A 22,681-nucleotide genomic window follows, 5' to 3' on the forward strand; every position below is an offset into this window, starting at 1 on the left:
TTATGTCCCATTTTACACCTTGTTTTATTGATACACATACTATAAAACAGTATTAAAGGAGCTGGATAACAACAGTATTTTCATTGCTTGAAGTTCAACAATACAATATAAATACAAAAACACACACAGAATGGTTTATGACAAGCTACAGTCCGAATAGAAAACAAAGAGGAGATACAGTAGAAACCAGGAAATCAAATCAGTGACGCTGCTCTGCAAAAATAATCTGCTTTTAGACAAACTAGAGAGCCAAAGGTTACATGTATCACACAACAGAAACATTCAACTAGTGCAAAAAAGCCTCTAACAAACAAAATAATCTTAAACTACACATTATATCTAATATATATAATATATATATTCATTTATTTATATATATCTTCATATAAATAACCCCTTAATTTGGCATTTTATCATTCATAAAATAATTGTAACTTCCTAACAGACACTGAGTGGCACATTTGAAAGCGATGGAATAAAATTTAAAAGCACTTTTACTCGTTTATCTCTGCACTAGATATGTTGTGAGAGCTTCATACTGTGTTGTGTGGTGCAGTAAGGGCAGACCGGAAAAAAAACAAACAAACAAACAAAATGAACAAACCAGGAAACCCAGTGAATGATAAATGTCTTTCCCCATCACCCAACAGACCTGCTCCATCCCCTGAGCCCTTGTATGACGGAACACAATTGGTCAAAAAAGTAAAATTAAACTACATACATTCCAGTATTTACAATAACATCCCGTCTACCCTTTACGTGAGTTACAGCAGAATAAAACAGAAAAAGGTTAAAAAGGCCAAAGAACCTAGAGGTGCTTCATCTCCATGATTTTGTGTGGTGTCATACCATCATTATAACGACTTAAGTCATTGTGGTAGATCTTTTAGTGTTACACTGTGCAATGTGGATGCCCAGCATGATCATATGTGCACCAATACTACACTACCCACACATTATTTCATCACAGTACTTGACTAAACATTTCTTTTCTGTAGTAGCCGTTTGTCGAGTAGAGTCAGCAGGTCTGTTTAAAATATGCGCACCTTTACATTCTCTGTAGTCCCATGAACAGTTACATTTAGAGACGGCTGCCCCCTAAAAACCCGTGATTTGAATCCTCAGTCGAGAAGACTCTGAGTTTAAATAATTGGCTCACATTTTTTTAGTCAAATCCCTGCATTTTTGTATTTTCAGCTGGGTCATAGTACTGAGTGATCCAGCGAGAAAGGAAAATCATTACACCACATGACAAACAAATCTTCAGTGTTCACTATGAGGATTTTACTGGCAATCCAGTGATACCTAGAGGTTAAAGCTCCAACAAGGAGTTTTATAGTAGGTATAAAATAGACCGAAGTTAACAATGATGCCCCTGCAAAAGCATTGACAATGTCAATCATGTAATTTTTAATGTGTCACAGTGAAGGAAAAGCGATACCTTTGACTGTTAAATAAAAGCAGGTTGAGAATTTGTCTAAAAACATGCCTTGTTCAGGAGAATATCAGCACAGAGGTATCGCTTTGTCCACAGGGGGCGGCAAAAGCTTTTAGACTTTCAAAGAAAGCACTAGATTAAGCAGAATACATTTTTTATCCCTATGTTGCTTCTTTAAGGGACTAGCTTGAACTCAAGGTGACCTTTTTTACTGTAGCTCACTAACATACTGAAATGTTTTTATCTGATTGAATAATGTAGTTTAAAAAAAAAAGACAAACTACTTAAAACAAGTAGTCAGAAATGTTTAATGTCTGGTTGACTGTAGACATGTTAGATAAAACATGAGGCTAACTGGACTAAAAGAAGGTTTGCCATTAACAGCTAAATCTGATTGGACAGAGAAAAACAGGAGTCGGGGTACAGCTTTAATTTAAAGGAAGGGACACAGAGTCCACAGTCTTTCCGTGTGACAGCCATATCACTGGTTTTGTAACAAATCTGATGCAGATATTCAGTTTGATCTCCCCAGAACAAAGGCCAGTAGAGACACGATGAGGATTACAAGCACAGGTTGCTAGGGTGCAGTTAAGGGAGCACTTTACTTCAATATTGATTTTCATGAGCAGAGAGTTGGCTCTGACGTCTGTCTGCCAAGTTCTTGTTTAATAATGACGAGCTGCTCAGTTACGACAACTAATTCAGCAGAATGAATGTGCTGCCAAGAGTGGATTATGTTGATACCAGTGTATTACAGGTCAGGGACCAAATTCACAAGAGGATCAAGTGCAAATCACCTGAATGAACAGACCCATTTTAATCCTGCTTCATTTTTAACTTAGTGACACATGCCCCTTTTAAATCATCATATTAATAATAAGATACTGTAACTACTCACGCAATTACCTGTTCTGAAAGGTTAAAATAATTTATAACAAAATAAAAGGATCACTTTGATTAGTTTCACTGTCATATTTGTATCTAGACTTCCCTTTGGTTAGAGTTGGTTTTCACTTTAATTTTCAGTATTTCGCAAACCTTAAACTTTGAAGGATCCATGTGTTTGTCTTTGCATAGTATACATGGTTTCTAGCCCCAAACCAGGAGTGTAAAGCTTTGACTTTTGCAGTTCTTAGTTTGTGATGATTTAGCACAAGGACTTGTGAAAAGGAAAATATGTATGCTTCACTGGAACTTAAAAATATAACGTCATCATTTCACTTTCAAGTAAAAGTGAGTTGTTACATAATCTTTTGGGTGCTTCCCAGTAATTAAAACAATGTTTAGATGATAAATTAGCCACCATATTCAAAGTGAGCATCTAGTCATCACCATCCCTTCATAGTCTTCTGACTCAGCAGGATAAATTATCATTTTATAGGGGGCATTGTCAAACAATATAAAAGTGATACATCTGTGTTAAGTTAAACAGCTTTCGTTGTAGGAGAAGTCAACGTTTGTTTTTTTTATTTTGCCTCTCCTTCGTACAGTGATTATTTTTAAGATACATTCTTACTGAAATACAGAAATCCTACAGTAGTGCACTGCTACATTTTCCACATTGTTATGATGGCCTATCACATACAAAGTGCTCAGGACAGGACTGGTGTGTAGCATACAGTGTATTTCACAAAGTTACTTGTTTGTGCTGAAACAACATTAAATCTTAAACAGACTCCTCCCCTCTCTCCCTGCTTCTGAAGAGGTTTTTCAGATACCGATTTAAAAGAAAACAAAAGAAACTTGTGAAAAGGTGAACAGCTATCCACTTCTTGTAAGTGAATGTGTTTGTGCGTGCGTTGTGTGTATGTGTGTGTGTGTGTGTGTGTGTGTCTACATCAAAAGCTGCAGCTTGTGTTGCATGTATGAAGCAGAGAACATGGAGGGTGATAGAAAATTCAGATGTAGGTACAGTGGAGGAGGGGATGGGTGTCACTCTGCAATGCTTTGTCTCAGAGGTATCTTTTCTTCTCTCAATAAGTGGTTAACCCCTGTCAGACAGTGATGAGTGCCAGTGGCTCAGTGGTTTAAAGGCAGTGGGCGGGGTCAGGGTGTAGAAACTGAGTGGTGCTGTGGGCTACTGTGTTTGTGGTGGAATATAAAAAAGAAAGCACAGAGACAACGATGTGGGCTGTGGTAACATCTCTGGGCTGTGGAGGGCTCTGCACTGGAGTGTTTCTGCACCTGCATGTGTGTGTGTGTGTATGAGTGTGGTGATGTGTGTTTGTGTGTCAGTGTGTGTGTGCTTGTGTCTCGATCTCAGGGGCTCACACCACCGTGGCAGGTCTGCGGTCCATCTCCTCCTCCAACTTCGCCATCTGCTGCATGTCCTTGGCCTTTGAGGAGACAGAAGACACGTTTAGAAGAAGACAGATGCACAAACTAAATGTCACACTCAATGCAAATGTGAGCACTCGCAGAAGACACATTTTCAATAACTTTTTTTTTTTAAGTAATAGAATTACTAAATTGGCCAGGTCTAAGTACCTTTCCTTTATGAATTTGATATAATTGACATGATTGTATGACCAGTCTGGGGTTAAGCCCACAGTAAAAAATTGACAAATACATACAAAACTGAAAAGGATCATAACAAAATCTCTGAATAAATTACTGGATTGAAAGATATTCGTGAGTCTTTCCCTTTAGAGTTCATCAAACGGTGTTTGAAAGATTGATTTGATTTTTTCATTTTTACTTAATCCTGGGTTTGTCAAAGGGTCTCATGTTGCTCACTCTACAGTAAAGTACTTAGCTTACCTTCCTATATAATGAGAGGGTTGAGGAAGAGTGTTTGGACATGGCTTTGCTTTGTTGCTACTGCTTTAGAGGAACAAAGAAGAAGTATTCTGGTGTAAGGCACAGATTTTTAGTGGGCTCAACTAGATTATGGAGACGTAGAGACGTAGAGACGTAGAGACGCAGAGACGTAGAGACGCAGAGACGCAGAGACGCAGAGACGCAGAGACGCAGAGACGCAGAGACGCAGAGACGCAGAGACGCAGAGACGCAGAGCTGTAGGAACACATGTCTTGTACTCGTATATGAGCATCTCTAAAATCTTACCACTGTGATTCCTCTCATCTCTAAGAGACAGATCAACGTGTGACTCAGCTATAATCCCTTCAGCCATGTGCACCTACTTGCTTATGGTTGCAGGTAATCCCAACCTTATGCTCTTAACAAGTGATGTGTGCTGTTTACCGCAAGATGTCTGCAGAGAGACACTGTCACAGTGTTACTATGAAAGCTGCAGATAATGAGCAGAAGTGAAAGCACAGAGGGACAGGTTGGGAGCTGGCTGTTTTTTTGCTTAGTAATAGCTGGTGAGTCATGGTGATAAATGACTCAAGCTGCTAGTTGGCAGTGCTGACACTCTGAGAGCTGCAGAATCAAATGTGGAAATGGGATTTGAAAATACAAAGAGAAATGAATCACTTTCTGTCTTCATTTAATCCTGTGTTTTCTTCTGAGAAGGGCCTGGTGTGTACTATTTCCTCGATTCACTCAGTGGTGACTCATTTAAACATTTCTCATTATAGTAAACATTTCAATAGGAGGAAAATACAGAGTTTAACAAGCTCAGCAAAAACTGGTTTAAAGGACTATCAGAAAGAGGGGAAGGATGGAGGGAAGTGTAGCAACAGAATGATGATGGACGGTTTCAGAGGTAGTGTTTCGAGTGAGATGGGATGCCTACCTTGAACCTGTTTGTTTGCATGGTGTGATTTCAAAAGCTGTGCCGGAAGAAGCAAATGATATTAAAAACAGATGAAAATGTGAATAAATGTAAGACAGATGACAAGTGACACAGATAAAAAATAAAATGAAGAGATGATATGAGACCTTTAAAAGAAAAATACTGTATCCAGTTTCTACTGTTTTTATTGTACATTTCAAACATATAAGCAACTATGTCTGTATGCATGAGGGCTGAATCTTTGTTTCCCCCCTCATTTCATTTTGTTATTTATGTACGTGACTCAGACCATGGTCACATACAGACTCTGTGTTTATTCTTTGGGAACAGCCTTCTTGTTTCTGTCTGTATGGTTTCTTGGGGGCAACATTGATGCTGACTATGTGGAAGACTTCCTACAAAACTAGTTACAGTTTACATCATCATCTACAAAATGCAGCCATTATCTGGAGACGGAACCAGCCAGTGAGCTGCACTAGTCCCCAGTATGGAGTTTAATTTACACTTAGGCAGTCAGTGAAGCCTCAAGGACCAATAAACAGAGAGAGGGTCTCCCCTATGTAGGAAGTGGGTCTAATACATGTGGCAGCTTCTTTGGAAGTTGAGATGGAGTATAAAGATTAGCTGATGCCAATAGGGACTCTAGTTATTTTCAGTAGCTCCTTAAAACCTTCAATAAATAAAAAGTAAAGCTTTGACAATAAGGTTCTTTTTTTTTAAGCGTTGTACCTGCTCATTGAACTTCTCCAGTTTATCCACCTGCTCTTTCTGGTTCTTCTCTAGCTGCTCCATCTCCTTCTGGTGCTTCATGGCCAACTATAGAAACACACACACACACACACACACACACACACACACACACACACACACACACACACACACACACACACACACACACACACACACACACACACACACACAAACACACAAACACACACAGAGATAAAGGTGACGTGTATCAATTCAACGACAGTACTCAAGGAACCATAAAAGACACGAGCAAAAGTTTAAGTTGGAGTTCTTCTAAAACGAATACAAATAAATAGTATATTTCTAATGAAGATTGGAACGTTTTCTTGTAATTATACTGTAAACAAACTGCTGGTAAAGCAACGCACATCCAAATATTCAAATGGTATTTGAGTATGGCCTTTGAGCATCTTATGGGTGAGTCATTGTTTATTTTTGCAGGGTAAATATGTAATTGTGTGAGTTTAAATAACGTACCCTCTTCCTCTCATCCAGGAACTTTTTGGTGTTGCTACTGTTTAACTCTCGCACTCTCCTATACAGCAGAAAGAGAGCAGACAGACAGCAGACAGAGAGCAGGACCATGGTGTTAGAAGAGACATGATTTCAATGACTAGATAACGATGAGTGTGAGACCTACCTCTCTCTCTCTGCCTTATTTTTTATGCTTTTGTCCTGGCTGATGGCTTTACTGTTTTCCATGGACATCTTGGCCTGGTTAGCTCTCATCTCTTTGCTCTGCCTGAAATTGTGGGACGAGAAACAAACTGTAAGGAAACTTGACCAGCCTGGAACACTTTTAGATGCATGTGAGAGTAAGTTTGACCTGCAGTGAAGGGGTGCCTCTAAATATGTGTATCAGTGAGAGCCTCTCACCGTTCATGGATGAGTTTTAGCTGCATCGTCTGCTGCTCCTGGACAGTTGCCAGAAGTTTCTTGAGGTGTTCACACTGCTGTGTGACGTGGCTGTCCTTCATCTCCTGCTCCTCGCTGCTGTGACTACTGATCAGCTCTGACCACTCTTTAGTGTGCTGAGCTGTGATGTCCTTTACCTGCACACAAACACAGACGTACGTCAGAGGTACACATTTCAATCCACAGCTGACGCAATCCTCATCCTCACAGATGATAACTTTGTTGAAAAAGCGCTAGTTTTGCTTTACCTTGACCTTGTGATCAGCGAGCAAAGTTTGAATCTTATCCTCTGTCTCCTTCTTCAGCTCTTGGCAGTTGTTTTCCCTGAGAGGAAATCACATTCATGTAAGTGACAATCTAAGACTGTGCATTCAAACTGTTTTCACCTTTAACAGGAGTTAACACGGGTTAGTTATGGAAATGCATTCAACGCAATGATAAAACTGTACATAGTGTTTACTTTTCCTCACTGACCCTCGTTTCTTGATGGCTTTCTCTAGTAGTTTCTCCAGAGTTGACTTCTCTTTATCATGCGCAGACACCATTTTATCCACCTGGGTGCAGTGAGACTTCTGCATTGTGTTTTGATCCTATCAGAGAGTTCAAAAAGATACCTGTTAAATATTTATTCACTCTGTGGTCGTGCAGTTTTAACCTGTACTAGTATCAACAGAATCAACCCACGTCCACGAGCAGATCTGAACGTCCTAAAGCAGATTTATACATTTTGAATCTGACAAACAGATGCAATACTTCATTGTGCTTACTTTTAGAAAAGTCATATACTGTTCTTATTGTTGTTGTGCACATTGAGTAATGAGCCAGCACACCTCTTTATTCAGTCAACAGATGGGTCTGCCCGGTATTATTTTACATGTGTTATGTAATAGGTACTGTTATGTTGTTATTAATCCACTCCTATGAATAACCAGTACCCATCATGCTCTCTGTGTTCAGCTGTGGTCAAAGCCAAAGCCAATTTTAGCAAGTCTAATTCCTTCCAAAACATTAATTATGTGTGTTTGCATCAGACAGATTGTGTGTTCAGGTTAACACAGTGATGAAGCAGCATCCCATGAAAGAGAAAAGGTAGACCCCCCCCCTCCTCCTCGCTCTGCTTCGGCTCTGAGCTTTAATGACTGTCCAGAAAAAGCAGTAGCCTCTTTGAATTAGCATCAGACAGCTCAGCACTAAAAACCATCACCCACCTTTGAGTGTTTCTTCTTTAAAGTGTTGAGCTCCTTCTGTTGCTTTTTAATCAGTTTAAGGTACGTCTGCAGAGGGAGAGAGGTGTGATGATGTCAAAACATATCAGGCTTGGCCAGAAGGAAAGATGGAGATTTCATATCTACGTCAATGGCACATTTTGTATATGAATGAATTCATGATAGAACAGCAGCCTCTTGAATCAATAGTTGCTGCTACCAATGTACGCCTCTACACTCCGGCTCACAGGCTGAGCTATAGAAGTGTTGTGGCAGATTTAAGAGTATGGAACTTTTTTTCACCAACCTTCATTAGTTTTAAGTCATCAATGCTGACATTAGGCACAAGTGCATTTTCTGAAACAACAGGAAAAAAGTGAATTCAAACGCTGTCCACACAGCATAGGTGTATAGTTATTTAAAATGTGTTTTGTTGCAGTTCGTGTGTACCCTTCTTGGTTTCTGCTGTGTTATTTTGGGCGGCGTTGGAGGTCTGAGCCGTGTCTGAGCTGGCCTGTGGTGTCACATTGGCCTTCACTGTGTCTCCTTTCCCTTTTCCCTTCTTGTCATTCTTTGAGCTTCCACTGGGAACATCTGCAATGTCGTTCTAAAAAAGAGAGGATGATTTAAGGTTGTGAGGGTCACTGTTTTTAAGGCATGAATTCAGTTATAGCTGGCTATGGAGTTAACAATGGATGTGTGTTAGTGTCTCCATTAATCAGACATCACGTGTGTTGTCGGGCGTACCGTGTCGATCCCGAGCGCCTTCATCTGGTCCGCTCTCTTTTCTGCGATGGTCAAGAACTTCTTTGGGTCTGATAGGGCATCCACGATTGCTGAAACAAATTGAAACACAACAGATTCAGTTTGTACAGAATAGGCTAATAACAAACACAAAAAAAAGCTTTTTTGCCAAAGTAAACAACATATTATTTTCCAATAAGAAAGGCAAAAAACACACTGATTTATAATTTATGTTTTACTTCTAGTACATATACCGAACTTTCACAAAGGCTATCCTCCTGCAAAATGAAATACTGGCTCATTATTATGAGAAAGCATAGATTGGAGACTGACCTACGATCTTGTTTAAGACTACTCTTCAGAAACAGGATTTCATTTGGAGCTCCTCGTACAGTGCTGTGTGTCTGGTGCTAAAGTGATTCTGGCAGCAGATCTCAGAGATGAAAAGCTAATAGTTACAGTAATGGCTCCTCAGTGTTAGCCCCTTGGCTTTATTTAATGACAATTCCAATTGTCCTGCTCATTTGTATGCTGCTGCCCGTTTAAAACTGTTTATTACTGCAGATCCACTGTCATCATCATTTGCCCCGTGCCATTACTCTGAATGTTCAAACTAACCAGAGGCAGAGAGGAAGTGAGCGAGAGAGAGTTGTCTTTTTCTTTGCCTCCCTAGAGGCTACACAAGAAACGTTATCATCAGCCAAAGTCATTAAGTATAAAAACAAAGCTGTTATTCTGCATAAACACAGCAAAATGAGTAAAGCTACATAAGTAAAGTTTTCAAATGATTGTGTGTTCCTCTCACCTCCAAAGCCGTCGGGCACGTAGGTCTTGAGGATGATTTGGCAGAAGATGGTGGGCAACGACAGAGGCTTGTTGCCCTCGTTCCTCAGCGAGATGTGACGGTAACCAGCTTGCAGGCCGTCCAGAGGCAGGAGGCGTTGGCCAATCAGCTTGTTGTTGTCATCGTAAACGCCGATGCGCAGTACTGCCAGGTCCGGTAAGATCACCTAGGAGGGAGGGATGAATGGAGGCGGAAGGTGGGAGGGAGAAGGAGCGAGAATGATGGATACAAAAAAGAGATGGGGTTGAGGAACAGGGAAAGACAAAAGGGAGCGTGAGGACAAAAAGTAAGGCGGGAATTTAAAGTCAGTCATTGGCACGGTTCAACTGTGCAAAGGATATGTAACTCTTCATGCTGTGGAGACAAGTAAACTACAAACTATTTTACCCTCATTGCAGTAAAATAGTCCCTCTTTTTTAAGCTCAAGCTGAAGCTACATCATTAAGGGCAAGGTCAAGGATGAACCAGCAGGGGACACTATCAGGGGACAGTCTAAGTGTGATACAGGAACAATGCATGATAGCACCTAACACACAACATATCTTATTTCTGACAAGGCCATCTCCCTAGCCACTACATATTCAGGGAGCGGAGCATATCTTGTATGTATGTATGTATGTATGTATGTATGTATGTATGTGTGTGTGAAAGTTGTGACTGTGCATGAGCTTATATGTTCACACCCTTGAAAAAAAGACCCTTAACTGGCCTTGTGTGTGGAGATAAGTGAGCGCAGAGAGGAGGATGATTAATAAGACAAACAGGAAGGTAAGAGATAAGGCCAGAAAATACTCACTAGAGATGAATGGTTTGGAGGTGCCCGCTTGTTTCTGTGCTTACACAAACGTAGCCTTGCTGATCATCTGTGAGTATGCGTCTGGTGTGTAATGCTCGCTCTGACTGTGCTGTGTGTGAATGCACGTTAAAGGTGTGTCAGTATTTGGGGGCATTTGTTTGTAGATATGAGAAACGAGTCTTGCCGGCAGCTCTGCTTGTGATGCCCCTCTTTGATAGCACTGTTTAAATTTGTGAGTGTGTGTGCGCGCGTGTGTGTGTGTGTGTGTGTGTGAGCAGAGCAGCACTGCGGCAGGCTGTGATTGATGGTGTGTGTTAGGAAGCTGGAGTCACAGTCATGGCTGAGAGACTCCTCATTCTGCTGAGAGCAGCACTATTACACACACACGTTTCTCTCGCTCCTTTCCTCTCTGTATCCCCAATCTCTCCTTTCTCTTTCTCTCTCTTGTTCTGTCCCTAATTGTTTCTTACTCTATTTCTTCACATTGTTCCTTTGTTCTTGGTGCCCTTTATTTTCCCCCCTGTATTCTTTCTCTCTGTGAACTCAAGAAAAGACACCAAATGCTTCCTCATGTGCTTGTTCCACTCTGTTTTGGTTTTTGATACTTTAGCAAATGACAACAATCATTCTTCTATCTTTATATTTCAAACAGTATCCTAAATTAATTTGTAACTACCTTTGTATTTGTCATCACTGCCCCCTTAATTCCCCAGTCTTTCTTTCCTGTCTTATCTTTCCTCTTGGCAGTTCCAACATTTGTTTGTTTTTTCCATATTTATGTTCCCTCCAATTGTTCCTCTCCCAGAATAAATATATGCATCAACAGAACTTCAAACTCAAATCACAGCTGCCTTCTTTTCCTTTCTTTTTCATCTATCTGTTAAAATATTACAACTATCATCCCATTGTAGGCAGCTTTAAAATGTACATCTCTTTACCTCACTGTTTCCATAATCTCAGCTCACTCAACAAACCTTTCCCTCTTCTTGTGCCTACCTTTCTAAAGACGAAGGGCTCCTCGTTGTATGCTGGGTTCAGGCCGTTGTTCATCACCATGCGTGTGCGAAACTCCTTCCTGATGGTGTCTGTTGGTAGCCCATACATGTCGACCTCAACGTATGTGCCAATTTTCTTATCTGACAAGAACTGTCCAGAAAACACCTGAAGAGGAAAGGGATATTACAAGAGTGTTAATAAAGCTGTTCATATTACAAGAGTGATGTTCAGTGGGATTGCATCTTAACACTGTTGATATGAGTCATAATAAAGCATCACTGAAAAGTGTCCAATATCAAAGGAAAGAAGAGACTAACGCTTTGTTTACAGATTTAAAAAAAGAAAACAAACAGATAAAGACGGCCTATCTGGATTATAATATAAAGGTTAATATATATATATGTATATATATATACATATATATATAGTTTTCATTGATTTTTAGTGTTACGCCTCTTTCAGTATGACAGTGGTGTCCGATAACCTGACCTGTACGCTGCAGGTTGCAGCAATGACACCATCCACAGGCGTTTCTGAGAAAGGGTCAAACATCCTGTCTGACCGCCGCATGAAATCAGGCTTCAGCAGGTATCTGAAACACACACGCACGCACACACGCACACACGCACGCACGCCAGCACGCCAGCCACACACACACACACACACACACACACACACACACACACACACACACACACACACACACACACACACACACACACACACACACACGGAAATCAATCTACCTTTAGGAACAATATAGTTATTTTAATTAGGATGATACATTTACTTAAACCAACAGGCCCACATTTGATTTCAGACCTTTGTAGTTGAAGCTCTCTTATAAGGGAGGTACTACTGCTCTGCTAAGTGTGGGAGCGTGCATGTGTGGTAACCGCAGGCCCAGCAGAGTGACATTAGTAATGATGGGTGTCTTCAAAAGCTCTGATCTTCCCACATATGAGATTTCCAGCATTAGCAGTGAAATCTGTGCCCTCGGGGACACTATTAGAGCCGAGGGATGGAGACAGCGATGGAGAGAGGAGGAGATAGATGACTGCAGAGAGCCTGAGAGGCGGGCGAAGAAGAGCTCTCTTCCCCAAAGCACTCATTGGCTCTCAGGGCAGGGCAGACAGTAGCTACGGTCGCTGCTGGCAACCACTAATGAGATGTGACATGCTTTAATTGATGAGCTTTAGAAAGGGGCGGAGAAAGGAGGGATGGGACAGAATGAGCAAGGAAGAGGAGTGAAGAGCTGTTCTCACCCGCAGGCGCCGTTGTACTCAAACTTTCCCTGATTCAGCTGCATGGACAGATCTGAGAGAGAGAGAATGAGAGGAGACACAGACATCAGCTGCTCACTTATCACATCAAACAAAAATCCCTTAACAATGTTCATTCACATCTTTTTCCTTTTGACCGTTTCTTTTTGCTTTTAATATTTTCCCTGACATCTCTCCTTCCCTCTAACTATTTATTCCTCCATCTCCTGTGTGACCGCCCCTCCAGCCTCGCACATGCTCCGCTCCCAGCAGGCCATATGGTCTGACCCCCTTTAGCCTCCAGCCATGGGGCAGCAGCTGTTTTCCAACAGGGTTTCAGTCAGTGTGTGTGTGTGTGTGTGTGTGTGTGTGTGTGTGTGTGTGTGTGTGTGTGTGTGTTTGTGTGTGTGTGTGTGTGTGTGTGTGTGTGTGTGTGTGTGTGTGTGTGTGTGGCAGCGACAGTTTATGAAAATATGCATGTCTGTGTGAGTAACAGGGTTTTTCCTGTCGTAATACAGCAGCTGAGCAGAGTAGTAGAAATTGATCACGCAAAATGACGGTCAACAGGGAGAACATGACATTAGAGTGGATACTATTCTAACAGAGCAAACTATGACACTAATTATGCATTGTGGTGCTTAGAAAACAAACTTCTGCTCTCATTTTGTTTTTGTGCAAGAGCTTTAATGTTTTTTGATAAGCTTGCCGATCAAAAATACAAATTTTTGCAGTAAAACAACCTTTTGAAAAATGTAAATAGATTATGGTCGGGACAACACGATGACATGTTGCTGTTGATTGTTTTAAACTGTATCTAGGTTGAGTACACAAATTAAATTCAACCCTGCATTGAAGAGAAGGCAGAGGTTCGAGGTTAAGACACCTGAAAACTCAATGTGATAATAATAATCATCCTGATTAATAAGTAAAAAATGCATTTTCTTTTAAATTTGAGCCCTTTAAACTGACTTTAACTCTTTTAGAAATGTCCTCTTGTGTGTATGAGGGTTGATTATTAGTCCACATACCGAGGATGCTCACGGTGTGATGTCTGAATTTGTGAGGTCAGAAGGTCACCTGCTGCACTGTGTTTGATCAGAGAGGTGACCGAGTTCGTACATCTGTATCTGCATGTGTGTTGTAATATGTTTATGCTGTGTGTGGGGTCAGAGGTCACATGTTGTGTGCTGTGGTACCTGGGGTCTGAAAGTTGAGTGAGACCATCTGGCAGCCTGCGTTCCAGAAGATCTGAGGCATGTAATTACTGGAGTCCACTCGGCCCCCTTTGGGGTAGATCCGGCTCATCTGACGCTTGTTGTAGCTGCACTGAGGCTCAGGAACGTTTCAAAAAAGAGAGGGAGAGCATGTGTGTTCCCCCACATGTGTGTGTATGTACTGCAGTTTGAGTGTGTTTCAAACGGACTGCATGACTATTTTTAGTGTGAACAGCTTGGGTCAAGGAGTCCTTTGAGGGGTGGGGGTGGTGGAGAGAGAGAGACAGAGAGAGAGAGAGAGAGAGAGAGAGAGAGAGAGAGAGAGAGAGAGAGAGAGAGAGAGAGAGAGAGAGAGAGAGAGAGAGAGAGAGAAGCAAAGTGTACATGTGTGTCAGGCCAAGTCACACAGTCCAACGGCCTCTGGAGGCCTCATGTTCTTTCCGACAGCAGCGTGGAAACAAATATGTCTGAAAAACATTAGATCTGACCCACCATCAGCTCTCATGTAGGTGACCTCAATCTATTGAGTTAAAACTCAGACCTTCTTTGACTCAGATCCACTTGGGTGAGGAACATAACTTATTGTTTCTCGTATTCATTAAATCAGCAACAAAGAGTACCAAATAACTATGAGAAATTGTGAAGGGGGTTCTTCATAGTAATGAACTCACAGAGATATTTCACCTGATTCAGCAGATCTTCTTTTCTGTACATTACATTTGTTGAAAAGCTTTTGTGCCTGTCACTTCACTGCTGTTTGCCTCTGATCGGACTCTCAATGAATTGTTGTGGACATTGCAGGCAGTTTTTTTTAAGACGGAAAGCAACCTGCTTTACAGGTGTATTCCATAAGACAACTACTTCTCTGGACTGGAAATTGCTGTTGACACAAGATATGCAACTCTGAATAAGTAATAATGTTGTTCAGGAACTGCTGGATTTGTAAAAGATTGTCAGCCACATAAACTTTAAACGTGATATTTCATTATGATGTCCACAGTTTGTTCCCTCTGCCCCCAAGTGGGCAAAGTAATCTTAAAAAATCTGAGGTATCTAGTAGTGTGGAGACATCCAACTTCAATTACCTTGAATGTTTTTAATAATTCAATCAGTGTATATTCTGTATTTTTTCCTCTCAAGTCAGTCCTACTGTGTAGATAAAAGCAGCACAACTTTGACTTTAAGCCACAAGGATACTTGACAAACTCTATGGCATTGGTCTTCAGGTAGCCGAGACCGACAGACTCGTTAAAAGATGACATGTTGTGGTGGATGTTCTTATCTGAAAGACAGAGAAAAGAGAAGAGAAAGAGCTTAAGATTTAGTGCTTCAACCCAGAACCACACATGGGACTGCATTATTCATTTAGCATCCTTGTTTTATTTTATTGTGTGTAATAATGAACAATGATCATGCAGAACCAATAGTTGAAAGAAATGGGAAGTCGACAAACAGTAAAGAGAAGTTAAAACTCACCCTCTGCTACATCAAAACTCTGGAACTTGACGGGCTGAGCGTAGTTGACCATAGCTGAGAGATATGGGTGGATGTTTGTAGTAGCTCCTACATATGTGTACTGAGCTATCAGAGCTTCTTCAGAGTTCTCCTCTTCTCCACCTTCCCCACCCTGCACAGGGCATGTACAAACATACATTAAGACTCAATTTACTGTCAGATTTGATGCATAAACCAAACTTCATACAGGGAGTCTCATACTTTCCTTTTTATTATTTTCTTTGTCAGATGCTTCGGAGATATCTGTGGGATCTGTCACTTCTGTGGCTTCTGACATCTCTGTGGCATCATCATCAGGCACCTAGAAACACACAGATGTATCTTGAAGGTCAAAAGGAAGGTGCTGTAATCATTTTTGAGGGATTTTGAGTTGACATGATTAAAAACTAAATTTTTTTACTGTGACAAGTATCAAGTGTAACTTGGCCCTTCAGACACAAATGCTTTTGGCCACAGTCACACAGTGGAGGGTGGAGTTTAATTGTTCTACACTGAAGTATACAGTAAGGACATTGCTTCATCTTGGTGTTTTCAAAGGATGGTTCAAGAAATGTTTTTTTATGAATCTGTCCTTACACCTGGATACATACCCTCACCATCATTATCTCTCTTTCTGCATTCCCCTCTATCCCTCTTTCCAACCCCAGCTCGGTCGAGGCTGATGACTGTCTAACATGAGTCTGGTTCTGCCTGAGGTTTCTGCCTGTTAAAAGGATGCTTTTCTTGCCACTGTGCTGTAAAGTGCTCTGCTCATGGTGGATTATGATGAGATCAGATTGAGTCCTGTCTGTGAGATGGGACTTCATGTTGGGTCTCTGTTAATAATTAGGGGTGTCCCGATATAACCTTTTTACTTCCGATACGATTCCGATATTGCAGCCTTGAGTATTGGCCGATGCCGATATATTGATACGATACAATATCAGCACGAATCATACATACTTTTATTACTTATTTTGTAGTGTGGAATGTTAAAAAAGGCTTGATCAAGTGATATTACTTAAACAGAGAACAATAGTTAGCAACAGTAGGTGTGAGAAAAACTGACCCATGTATTATTAACCAATGGGTTACATTCATTTTAACCTTAAACAAGAGAATAAACTACAATTGAATGAAATAAATAAGGAATGAATTAGAAGACCCTGAAAATAACCTCAATAAATCCAGTAAAAACAAATTATGCAGCCAGGGTGGGGAATTGAGCTTGGTTGGCTCTCCAGTAATGTAAAGGATTGTTTTTACGTTCAATAGGGGCCTCAAGTAGCTCTCCATTTCAAAGACTGCATGACAAGTTTTGCACTCAGCTGCAAGGTCTTTTTCTGACCTTAGCACACACTGTTGTTGTGATCACATGGGCTCTGGAGTCTGGAATGGACTGCTTGTATGGGAGTGCTTATATCAGAGATTTTAGATGCAGTCCGATATAATCCGATATATACTATATATATGCTAGTTTTTTTTGCCGATATCGGACAGATATCCAATATCGATATCGGATCAGGACATCCCTATTAATAATCTAACAGAATAGGGTCTAGACCTGCTCTGTTTGTACAGCGTATTTAGATAACATTTGTTGTGAATTGGCGCTATATCAATAGAGATTGATTGATGTTGTGTATTTTTAATTTCTACTAGACTCTACAGGTATTTGATATAAAAACATCAACATTTCAGGAAGTTATGAAGAGGGTGTCCAGAAGAATTGGCTTAGACATGCAGGATAGATAACCCATTTATCAAATATATCACATTTTCACAAGGGACTTCAATATAATTTACACTGCAACGCCACCCTCTTTTATTTTGTAGGTGCAGTGACTGAAGTTAGACAGTAACTGTTATTGAAATCGAATGTTTCCACACACAGTAACAGTTGGAAGGCCGCTACTTTGAGCTTGAGGCGTCCCTGGCAGTGTAAGTGGATAGTTTCAGTATTTCGAAAGCCAAAAAGTCCCAGAAGTGACAACGTACCTTCTTGATACTGTTGTTGCGTTCTTCCTCTTTCCCAGAGCTGACAGCGTTACTCTGGGAAACACTGTTGGCCTCTTTCTCACTGGTCACCTCAGACTGAATGCTGGGCGCCTCTGAATTCAGATCCTTATCCTCAGTCTCCTTTTCTCCTACACAAACACAAAGACACATTGAGTCTTGATCACACCTTATCTACATCCAGGGAGTGTTTTCAGAACTTTTTCACCACATTCAACCTGTATTTGATCTTTATTGAATATATCAAGTGATCTCACTCAACTGAGCATCACCACATTTTTAAAATGTGTCTTCTGTTTAATATTTTTATAATTATGAAATCAATTTCCCCGCCCCTCTGCTCAATGTGAATTTCACACACAAAAATATTTGTGATTGAACTGACCGTTCTCTGTGTCCTCTTCATTCTCCTCCCCCATGATGATGGCTGTGGTGTTGGTCTCTCCTGCCTCCATGTGCTTCTTAAATGCCTCAAGCTGTTCTGTAATACACACACACACATAAAACACACGGCTTGTAAAAAAGCACAAATTTAAAACGAACAGTGATATCAAGTCAACACTGCATAGCACTCACTCTGTTCAACTTCAGGTTTCAATCGTTTGTTTTTGATGAGGATTTTACGCTTGAGGTCAGTCGGAGAGGGTAAGGGGCGCCCAGATTCAATCTGTCCAAAGGAACAAAGTCATTCATATTGACACAGAAGACCATCATCTTAATGCAAGACAACCTTAGAAACATTATAAATGGAGAGGAGAGGACTTACCGGGAAGCCTTCCACAGGCTGTTTGAGGAGGAGATCACCAAAGATCTCCTCACAGTACTTGGCCATCTTGTACTGCTGTGGTTTACTGGAGAGACAAACACACACACAGAGAACGTTTTAAGTATTTACAAAGAACAACAATCACAACATCACTGTGCATTAACACACTTAGTTATTACAAGTCCTGTACATACCTGCAATGGTTTTCAAAGGACAAAATAACTGGGTAGTCTGAAGTAACAAACGCTGTCTCTTTGATTGCTTGGATAACATCCTGTAAGAGAAAAGGGAGGTAGAAAAGATGAAGCATGAAAATAAGAAAAATTAATAAGGGCAAAGAAACAGGAAAACATCATGCCATGTGTGATATCAGAGTCTCAACACCAGAGGGCAGTCTTACCTTATTCAAAAAAACTGAACTGAAGCAGGAGGCAGGGTTTTAACTGTTGCAGGCAAACAGCAGAAATTCAGTGTTGTCTGTGTATTTACCTTAAACAGGATGTCTGTGCACATAGCCTTCCCATGAGTGATGATGGGTTCCTGGTCCTCTCCTTTTCCATCCCAGCAGTCCAACTCCACACATCTGACAGGAAAGAAACACACAAAAACCTCACTGGAGTGTACAGAAACTGTGCATGCATGCATGCACCGACTCATGAAGTACCTTCAAAATAAAGTACAGAAAAGAAACAGCTTTAACTGCACTACATAATAACACTATGATGACTACACCACAAGTGACAATGGTCCATTTCACATGTTTGTCTGTACCTGCTCCCAGACAGCAGGGCCTGGCGGTACATCTCTACTGAAGACTTCCCTCCAAACTGTCGCCCTGTCAGGTATGTGTTGTGGGAGGAGCTGATGAAGTAGTGGGCCAGCGGCTGGTCCATTTCCTGGTACAACTCCAGCCGATCCAAGAAAACTGGAGCATTTTCATCGGACATCAGGTATCTACAGAAGCCGTCACTGGACATGAGACCTAGGGAGAAGGAAAGGGGATGAAAGTGAACTGCTTCTGACTGAAAATAGTGGTATAATCCTTTAAGAGCTTCTATCCAGGAATTAGATTCAGATGCCGTGGTTTATCACTTTACCTAATTATGCTGCTTAATAGGGAGTAGCACTACTAATGAGCTAATGGATGTGATGTTAAAAATAGGTACAATATGGCATGTAGATGATAAATACTTTGGCAGAAAACTGTGCCAATGACTTCATGCACCACACTGTAGTTTCAAAGGTTAACAGGCAGATGGCAGTATAGCCTTAAGTATCTTTCTGCCTCAGCTTTCCCTCCAAGCCTTTCTTTTACCTTTCTTCTTGAGTCCATCGTCTCGCTCGTATTTATCGATGATCTGTGTTGCTCGCTTGGGGTCGTAGAACGGGAACAGGATCTCATTTAACCGGGGGTCACGCTGGTTCTAGGGGGGGCAACACATGCAAACACAGATTGATCCAAAGACACATTGCTTGCTCACTTCCTAACAAACTAGATGCAGTGACAAAATTAGCTCGCATGGACACACAGGACAGGGGGTCAACTTAGTGCAACATGGGACAAGTGGACAAAAGAGCTGTCATTTTTAATCTAGAGGACTGCAGTCAATCAATCTTTGCTTTGGGGATCTTATTGATAACATAAAGAGCAGGATGTATCAGACAAATTGATTCTTAGCTGTTGACTATGAGCACTGCTAACAGGTGCAGTGATTACATGTTTGCTTAAAAGCAAGGAGGTTGTATGTGCTGAAGAGGTTCAAGGCAGCTCTACTTTATCAAAACAACAGCACCAAAACATCATTACAACACCACTACCCACTCACACAGCCAGTTGGGGATTCATCTAACCAATGCTTTGCCTCCATTGGCAGGTCTGATGAAGCAGCACACATGCAGTGGGAGACTAAGCAGGTATTCAGCCACACAGAGAAGCACGGCCACAGAAAAGAGACGCAGACAGCAGGAAGCAACAGGATAAGAAGCCTCTACCCTCCCATTGCCATGGCAACACCAATCAGACACAAGAAGGCAAACAGCGGCAGGGGGAACATGAGGGATAGGACGAGGGCGGGAATGCAAGGATTGGGGAGTTGGTTGAAGTTGCTCTTGCAGGCTGACTGGTAGTTGAATATCTTAAAGGTCTCATTAACAGGAGTTTCAAGAGAAAGAGCTTTACAGACGTCCAGTCCCGACTGGAAGGCAACTTCTACCACCTACTTCAGGACGGGTGGTTGGGGTAAAGCAGGGAGTCACAGAGGGCACAGGCAAGCAAAATACACAGAGAAGTTAATGAATGATAAAGAGCTTACTTCATTCAGAAAGCTGACTAACTGGTCTACAGTTAAATAATCAGTTTTGTTCCCATTGCTGCAAAGGAATTAATTAGAAAACAAAACGTTATGCTTCTTAAAATAAACATGTCACAGTCATTCGTACGGTTAAAGTTAGAAAGCATTCTTTAAAAGAGCATCGCACTCGTCTGTTACACTTTTAGTAATAATATGTTAATCTTGATATTTTATTCATGTTGTACTGTCAAAGCAGGTTAGGCTGTCCAGACATAGTTAGTGCAGCAGGCGCAGAAACATTTGTCCTGATTATTTCCAACATGATGCAGTAGCTCACACTGATGGAATATACAATACGAAGCACTGTGTACCGTATTAAAGTGCAGGGTACAAAGGGTGTAAAGAAGGCAAGAGTACAACTGTTAAATAGTGTATTTGAAAGATTTGTCAATATCTATTATTAACTTTGAGTTATGGTATCTGCAAATATTTGAATGACAAAGAAGAGGGGAGAAGGAAATAAACGAGAGACTCACATCTTCTTGAAGAGTTCCTCGATGTCCGTCCGAGGGCAGATCTTTTGTGTGAGCGCGTAGAAAATGTCAAAGGTAAAATCCGCTTGTTCAATCTCTTCATTCTGTTGGAGAGAAACATGACGACCATTCATAAGCATGAGAGCAACAATCATAAAGGCTTATATTTATAATCTACAGAGAACAGGTTGTATTGTCTGACCTTTCCACTTGGAAGGCCAAGATCCTTTAGAGCCTGAAAGATCCCCTTCTCTGTCTTCCCTGATGCAAATGTTCGAGTGATGCTGTGAAAAGGAAAAAAGAAAGACAATAAATGAGACATCAGATAAAATGAGGGACCGTAGTTATCGCTATATAATGTCTTCATATTGGCAAGTATGAAAGACACAAGTATCATGACACAGAAGTTATAATGTTATAATAAACAGACATGTTAACACTTCATTCTGATAAGTCATTACAAGGCAACATTCTACCATTTCCTGATTGCAGACTGTTGCTAGTGATGCAGCTCTAACTACAGACGATGGAGGACATATCGACACACAGAAAATATTCTGGTTACTTTGACATCATAGAGATGGAAACCATGGAGAGAAGGCAGAAAAGGTTAAAGCAACATAAAGTGAGGGTCATGATGGAGAGATCTGAAAAACTGTAGCTAACGCTTGAAGTAAACACTAAATAGAACACTGTATGGGATAAGGTGATGTTTAAGGACTGATAAATGAAAAGGAAATGTCAGACTCTGACAGTGATGAGTCAGACAAACTCAGCCAGGTGAGGCTGTGATTCATTCAGTCCTGTTCACCTTGTTTTACTTCACCATCGGTGCGAATGTACAGCGAGTAATAACAGCTTTTGAGAAGACTACAGAGCCAACCGTTACCATAGACACAGCTCTGACTGTTCAGACTATTTTATGTTGGAAAAAATGCATTTCTAAATAAAAGAAAAATCATGTCTTAATCAACTTATTGATCTTTTAAGTAGGTAGTGAAGTATCTGACATAAAACAAGTCAAGGAGAGGTAAATGTTGTTTCAGACTCTGAAGGTCATTTAAATAGAGACCCCTTTCCTGTTTTGAGACTTGTAGGGACAAGTTTTTGCGACCCTTAAGTCAGCAGAGCTGAAGGACAGTACAATAAAAGATCAGGTGTTAAGATATGTTTTTGCTCTGTAGTACGCTATGTCACAGGCTCTCAGACCTATAAAAGGTGTTGGTCAACAGCCTTCTGGGAGTCAGCGGATTTGCAGAGCTGTTCTCCCAAGCATTCCGCGATGCTTGTTCGATACTGGTTTTGATTCTTGTAATAAACTTACTATGCAAGCAAGCCAGTGTCACGAAGAGTCCTTCTACATCTACACATCACGGGCGGTCAAGATACGACAGTAGCTACACATTTACTTTCAAGGTTGGACAAGACTCCACCACTTTGCATCAGGGTCCTGTTCACCCTGACATGACTGCTCGTTATACATTATCCTTTACAAATATCCACCCTGAGTAAAACCATCATCAGCCATCAAATCATAAGACACTCCACTGATTGAAAACTGAACTCTTAAATCAAGACTTTAACTTTTTATAGCATTAACATTATCCAGCTCTCTGTTGCAATTATCGCAATCCTTGCAACATCCAGCATCACAGCTTCACTCATTGTAATCTGCTCAAGTAAGATAAAGATCTTTTATTTGCATATGTGTTACCTT

General features: G+C 40.9%; 1 protein-coding gene across 1 annotated transcript in view; it reads right to left on the minus strand.

Annotated features, from left to right (window-relative positions):
- LOC117824655 (1-phosphatidylinositol 4,5-bisphosphate phosphodiesterase beta-4-like) overlaps window positions 1-22,681 on the minus strand; it is an 89,239-nt gene continuing 66,558 nt past the window's right edge. Inside the window, exons 10-40 of the mRNA XM_034700203.1 lie at window positions 21,167-21,248; window positions 20,968-21,068; window positions 20,453-20,510; window positions 19,456-19,564; window positions 18,912-19,122; window positions 18,630-18,723; window positions 18,335-18,414; window positions 18,141-18,225; window positions 17,951-18,041; window positions 17,760-17,855; window positions 17,357-17,505; window positions 15,585-15,680; window positions 15,341-15,491; window positions 15,062-15,146; window positions 13,847-13,971; window positions 12,654-12,705; window positions 11,878-11,980; window positions 11,389-11,553; window positions 9,558-9,762; window positions 8,756-8,844; window positions 8,459-8,615; window positions 8,316-8,365; window positions 8,012-8,077; window positions 7,278-7,393; window positions 7,052-7,127; window positions 6,765-6,940; window positions 6,529-6,630; window positions 6,366-6,423; window positions 5,868-5,954; window positions 5,139-5,175; window positions 1-3,774 (exon numbers count right to left, since the gene is read on the minus strand). Coding sequence (XP_034556094.1) covers window positions 3,698-3,774; window positions 5,139-5,175; window positions 5,868-5,954; window positions 6,366-6,423; window positions 6,529-6,630; window positions 6,765-6,940; window positions 7,052-7,127; window positions 7,278-7,393; window positions 8,012-8,077; window positions 8,316-8,365; window positions 8,459-8,615; window positions 8,756-8,844; window positions 9,558-9,762; window positions 11,389-11,553; window positions 11,878-11,980; window positions 12,654-12,705; window positions 13,847-13,971; window positions 15,062-15,146; window positions 15,341-15,491; window positions 15,585-15,680; window positions 17,357-17,505; window positions 17,760-17,855; window positions 17,951-18,041; window positions 18,141-18,225; window positions 18,335-18,414; window positions 18,630-18,723; window positions 18,912-19,122; window positions 19,456-19,564; window positions 20,453-20,510; window positions 20,968-21,068; window positions 21,167-21,248 — 3,229 coding nt within the window. The 3' untranslated portion in view covers window positions 1-3,697. The remainder of the gene's footprint in view (window positions 3,775-5,138; window positions 5,176-5,867; window positions 5,955-6,365; window positions 6,424-6,528; window positions 6,631-6,764; window positions 6,941-7,051; window positions 7,128-7,277; window positions 7,394-8,011; window positions 8,078-8,315; window positions 8,366-8,458; window positions 8,616-8,755; window positions 8,845-9,557; window positions 9,763-11,388; window positions 11,554-11,877; window positions 11,981-12,653; window positions 12,706-13,846; window positions 13,972-15,061; window positions 15,147-15,340; window positions 15,492-15,584; window positions 15,681-17,356; window positions 17,506-17,759; window positions 17,856-17,950; window positions 18,042-18,140; window positions 18,226-18,334; window positions 18,415-18,629; window positions 18,724-18,911; window positions 19,123-19,455; window positions 19,565-20,452; window positions 20,511-20,967; window positions 21,069-21,166; window positions 21,249-22,681) is intronic.

Source organism: Notolabrus celidotus, chromosome 13, assembly GCF_009762535.1.
Source record: "Notolabrus celidotus isolate fNotCel1 chromosome 13, fNotCel1.pri, whole genome shotgun sequence".
NCBI classification, from domain to species: Eukaryota; Metazoa; Chordata; class Actinopteri; order Labriformes; family Labridae; genus Notolabrus; species Notolabrus celidotus.